The sequence below is a fragment of the Macaca nemestrina genome, chromosome 5 (assembly GCF_043159975.1).
Source record: "Macaca nemestrina isolate mMacNem1 chromosome 5, mMacNem.hap1, whole genome shotgun sequence".
Taxonomy (NCBI): Eukaryota; Metazoa; Chordata; class Mammalia; order Primates; family Cercopithecidae; genus Macaca; species Macaca nemestrina.
In genome coordinates, this window is record NC_092129.1 from 21550946 (window position 1) to 21556945 (window position 6000).

Consider the following 6000-nt stretch of genomic DNA (forward strand, 5'->3'; position numbering starts at 1 on the left):
GCAACCTACTGCTAGATCTGTTATGTTTTACAAAAAAATAGCTGGTATCTATTAAGGAGGCAAAAAATTAATATGACCTGTCAAATGCAGTCTAAAACTGTAAGTTTTAAAAGGGCAGTAATAATATCTTTTTCTCACTCTTGATTAGTGTTGGACCCAGTTGTAGTGGCAAGAGGTATCTTTAGGTCTCATGATCTCCATAAGTATCCAAAAATAACTCCAAGATTTAAAAGAACTGGTGTCCTGTGATGGGTGCTACTAGCATTCTCTCATTCTTATTTAAAATGTGATTCAACACCTCGAGAAAATGTTGCTATTTTTATTGCTCTCTGACATATCATGTGAGTAAAAATAAGAAAAACAGTGTGCTTGCCATGAAGCCTCCTGGAATCTTCTTCCAACCAGGTTACCTTTCTTAATCCTTGTCTATGAAGAAATTCTGCAACTGGTACTAGTTGCATCACCAGCAACTAACAAAATGTCTGCCACATAGTAGAAACTCAATAAGTGAGTGAGTGAAAAAAGGAATAAAAACTATATATATATATATATATATATATATGTATAGTCTATAAATAATTAGTATAATTAGTATGTTATTAGTAATAACATAGATTTCATCACTATAGATTTAGCTTCTAAAATTACTAATAAGATTTCACAGGGCAAATATATATTCACTAAGTATCAAGGCAGAGTGTTAATATTTATATGAGATGGTTAAAATCTTCCAATGAAATTGATTTCAGACTAGCATAAGTAAAGGGCATTGACACACAACTAGAGCATAAGGGAAAATGGAATCAATTTCATCTCTCCTCACTCAGTGTACCTTTCCAATAATTCAATAGGAAGTACTCCTTCTCTTCCTGTCACTGTCACACATGCTCCCTGAGCAGAATCTAGCAGCTCATCTCCTGCTATCTGCAAATGGTCATTGCTTCTAGGTTACTCTAATGAAGCAGAAAATTCCACTTCAGGAAGTTTTCTCACCATGAGACTAAAATGTACTGTGTTGCTATTGTTACTATTAGTTCTGTTTACTTGAAGAGATAGTGGAAGCTTTGACGAAACATAGGTTTAAGAGTAGGGTGGAGTCTAAGCTTTAGTTGATCAGAGCTGGCTTACAAGTAGATTGCAAAGTGTGACGCAGGGTAAAATGAGGGGATAGAATAAGTGGATAGGTAGTGCAAGCAGAATTGAGTTCAACTGTTTCTTAGTTATAAAGCCTGGTTCTTAGACAGAGAGCATGCCATGTCAGCAATAAGAAAGCAGCAACCATATATGAGGGAAATACAGAGTTAGTGAGCCAGTTAGTGAATTTTATTGAGAACCTACTAGGAGCCAGACTCCATTCTAGATGTGAGGATATGGTGGTGATCAGGCCATAGTTCTTGCCTGTAAGAAGTTTACATTATAGTAGAGGGACAGTAAGGCAATAAATATATGAGCAAATGCATTAAAAAGATAATGCCAAGTACTCTGAACTTGATTAAATAGGGTAAAATGACAGATAGTAAAGGAGGAGCTGCTTTCTGTAGGACAGCTGAGAAAGGAATCCTGAGGCAGAAACATTTGAATTGAAAGCTGAGTGATGAGAAGGAGGCAAAGATGTGAAGATCTGAGGGAGGAGTTCCAGGCAGAAGAAGCAGTGAATACAGAACCGCTGAAATCACAATAAATTTGAAAACAATCAACGGGCAGAGAGCAGGCCAGTGTGTCTTAAGCATGTTGAATGAAGGAGAGAGTAGAGCAAAATAAAACAAAAAGCAGGGGCGCATCTACATAGGGTAAGATGCTTGGATCATGTTCCATGGGTATGGGAAGCCACTGTGGCATTTGAAATGAGTGAAAGTTTGATCTGCTCTTCAGCAATATCATTCTGGCTGCTCTCAGGAGGGTGAGTGGGTGAGACAAAGGTGGAGATCATGGGACCAGTCAGGAGGCTGCTGTGTTGGTACAGGAGAGAAAAGATGGTGGTTTGAACTACAACCACAAAAGTGCAGATGGAAAGAGAAGGTAGATTGGGGGATGTAGTTTGGTGATAGCACTTAAGTTGAAATTGAGTTTTCTTTGTGAAATATGTAGAGGAAATAATTTCTGGGAGACTAGCAAGTGGGAAAAAAATGGAAGAAAAGATGATAGATCTGGTAAACCATACAGACTCAAATTTAGAATAGGTATGTGTGCTAAGTGCAAAAATAAATACAGGGAATTAAAATGAGTGGCATTTGCAGAGAAAAGAAAATGTCGATCAATTTTCAATTGCTGATTATATTTTCCCTTACAGCTTCCAGTTTGCAAACCCCAATTCCTTCTTCCTCATCCCAGTGTATGTATGGAACTTCCAACCAGTATCCAGCTCAAGAAACCCTGGACTCCCATGGAACAAGCAGTAGAGAAATGGTGTCCTGTTTACCACCTATCAACACTGTGTTCATGGGAACAGCAGCTGGAGGCACTTAAACCACCAATGTGGGAGGGGGTGCTAAAACTTAAAAAACAATCTCTACTGTGCAAATATCATTATTCACTCAGACTTCCATAAGAGTAAAGAAAAATGAATATGCAGTGGCTGACATTGTTTTTAAGTCACTGGTACTATGGACAACTCCATAGTGAATGGAGTTACTTGTAGAGTTTGCCCTGCACACTAAGAGTTTAAAATGTGAGCTCATTATTAATCATAGTTTCAAAAATTATCAAATAAAACCAGTGAAGATTTGAAGATGCAAACATTTCAGCTATGAAGATTTACATTTCACTTTCTAATTTATTAAACATCTGTGTGCCCTTTTATCTTTGGTTTCTTTTAAAAGTATATTTAATGCCTTTACAATACCTTTAATTTATTGGGATCTCAGAATCATTGTTTACTATCCCTTATTTGACAAAAAGTCAAATGTGTATGTTCTACCTCCAATGGAAATGTTTACAAGGGTCAAGACTTAATTCAATTCAGCCAATACCAAAGTTGCTTGACTTTCAATTCCTGTGCATTAGTGTGATGATTTCTGTCACATAGCAGCATTCCGATTCTATGTAACTGAATGGAGATGATAAGTGCTTTCCCCTCTTTATTTAAAAAAGATTAAAAGGAATAAAAGAAATAATGTATGGAAATATTTTTAAAGGTGTGGTGCTCTTGGGGCTGGTACTGTTTCTGAAGAATACTGGGGATTTACTCTTTAATCTCAGCTCCTTTGGATATGAGATTAAGGAGTAAAGTTGTTTGGTTAAACACTATAATTTTAAAACATTTGCATATCATATCCTTGCCTATAAATATAAAGAAATTGTGAATTATAGACTATTTGAAACTTTGCAGATTTAGAAGCAGTCTTTTACCAAGTACTTTCTTATACATTGAAAGTAAATGAGTGTTCAGGGATTAGCTTGATGCAAAGCCTAATTCAGAAGTGAAGGAATCATTACATATAAATTAATCCAATTTGATAACACTATCTTTCTAGCTCTGTTTCTTTTTCTTTTCCATATGCTTCACTGAAAGGTCTATTGTAGCATTCATGGCATGTGGTAGGAGACTTCCATTAACTTTACAGGCTTCTCCTATAGTCTTATAACAAGCCTCATATTATTTGTTTTAAGGATTAGGTTATACTATAAACCCCAGGTACATCATAAAAGGATCTATAAGCCCCAGATACTCATTATACATCATGATGGAATTTGGTAAAATAAACTGTAGAATTTTTTTCAGCAAGCAACAAACAATTATCTGTGGACCTGTCAAAGTATGGCTACCATTTACTTAGTTATATGTTCAACGGTATGCAGTTTATAATCTAATCAATTGAACAGAAAAAGATTGCAACAGTAACAAATCGTGAAGAATAGCAAATTAAATGTTCTATTCTTTGTTCTAGAAATATTGTAGAAACACAGAGGAGAAAAGTAATAAAGACTTGGAATTAAGTAGTAAACAAAACAGCTTTAAAAAGCTTTTGGCCATAAGTCTTGAAAATTAACCAAAATGTTAACGTATACTAATTAAATATATGTTCAGCATCTATGTGTCAGACACTTCATTATATAACAACATGGAAGATACAAAGATGGGAAAGACACTGTCATACCTTATACATTTTTGTGTAACAATGAAGGAGTAATGTGATAGAAAATAGAAGCTCCCAGAGGATTTTTGAGTAGAAAGGCAACGTGGGGAAAGTGATGTTTAGGGAATAGCTAACACTAGTTGGAGAGAGGGACTGAATCGGATAGGGGAGAAATTAGCCTGAAAAGGGGGCTATTTGGAGGTTGTTTCTCTGATCTAGATGTCCAGTGGATAAACACAGAGAATACTTGGAAGCAGAGGGAATGAGATCAGGGAGACAGAAAGAAGCATTTCAAAAGAATGTATTTAAGGATTTTCTCTAATCCTGTTTGCAAAGGATTTCCCTACCCTATTTGTAAAGCATTGCAGTGTAAATAATTTGCCATATATTGATACCCTCTTTGTAAATGAGAGAAAATGACCCGGAGCAGGGAGACACTTACAAGACAAGTGAACAGCATCTCTGGGTTTCATTTGCACCTGGCTGATAACAAGGTGCTCAATCTTGACGCCAAGAGACAGATGACTAACTTGCTGTTTTTGTCAGGCAGTGGGATTTGAGTTTACCTCTGTTAAATGCGTAACAGTGTTTCTCCGTGCAGGCACTATTGGCTTTCAGGCAGGACAGTTCTTTTACCTCACTCTTCTGCATATTGGACAAGATTTATATCCCGGGCTCTCAAACACTAAATCTCAATAGAACTCCCTTTCCCAGTCATTGTGACAACCAAAAACACCTCACAGTTTTTCAAATGCCTCTGGAGAGGCAGTGCTAGTTCTGCATGAATTAAAGGTGACAGCGTCTTTAATTTTGCCTAGAAGGAGCATGAGACAACGTAATACCTCTCTGCCCTTCAGTTACACTCATCATTTAAAAATGATTTCCTTCATGGATCTAAGCCTGGGTGCTCAAGGCATTTTTCTGACATTCTTCTTAATTTTAATAGGTTAAAGGATCTTGCCTAGCATTTTAGTGTTTCTGTTTCCAAAAGTAAGTATATTATTCCTCAAGTAGTTTTTAGAAGTTGTGAAGTATCAATTATAAAGTGGCCTGTTTCTGCTAATGCTTGTGTGAAATGTGAAATTCAGGTTAGAAATCAGAATTCAAAAAATGCTTGGTTTATAATCCCATTCTTTTATTTTCTTTTTCAATTTTTTAACTTTTTGTAGAGATGGGGGTCTCTCTATGTTACCCAGATGGGTCCTGATCTCCTGGGCTCAAGTGATCCTCCCGCCTCACAAAGTGCTGAAGCCACCTTACCAGACCTCTAACTCAATCTTTGAGTAGTATTTTTCAAACCTTATGTTATGGTGTGGTGGCTGCTGTAGATAAAAGACCTAACGACAAATGAATGCTCCAATTAACTCAGTAGATTTTTCTTTTCTTTTTTTCTTTTTTTAGACGGGGTCTCACTGTCGCCCAGCTCTAGTGCAGTGTGCAATCACAGCTCACTGCAAGCTAGACTTCCTAGGCTCGGGTGACCCTCCCAAAACTCCTGAGCTCAAGTGACCCCCCTTCCTCAGCCTCCTGAAGTTCTGGGATTACAGGAATGAGCCACTTCAATCCTGGCTTCAGTAAATTCTTAATAGAATTTAGAGACCAAGAATCTGTTTTACAACAACTTAAAACCCAGCTATATCATTCACATAGAATCACATATCACAATGGACCTGGTTTATTTTCCTCTCTGCAGGTAGTGTTGCACTAATAAAAATTAGAGCTCTCATCAGTTATATGCTCCCAAGTATGCTTTCAGGTCAGAATGTTTAAACAAAAATTTACGCTAAGTTCCCGTTATAGTTGTGGATGTAAAAGCCTTTCTCTTTGTTCCCCTTTCAAAGAAGAATCCAGGAGACCCTCAAGGTCTAACATGCCCAGAGCCTATTTTGGAAATGGAGAGGGGATTATTATCACAATACCTACA

General features: G+C 36.9%; 1 protein-coding gene across 1 annotated transcript in view; it reads left to right on the plus strand.

Moving 5' to 3' along the window:
* Positions 1-3115, plus strand: part of LOC105465482 (regulatory factor X6) — a 56078-nt gene extending 52963 nt beyond the window's left edge. The window contains exon 19 of the mRNA XM_011713930.2: positions 2291-3115. Within this exon, the coding sequence (XP_011712232.2) occupies positions 2291-2466 (176 nt within the window). The 3' untranslated portion in view covers positions 2467-3115. The remainder of the gene's footprint in view (positions 1-2290) is intronic.
* Positions 3116-6000: the final 2885 nt, after the last annotated feature.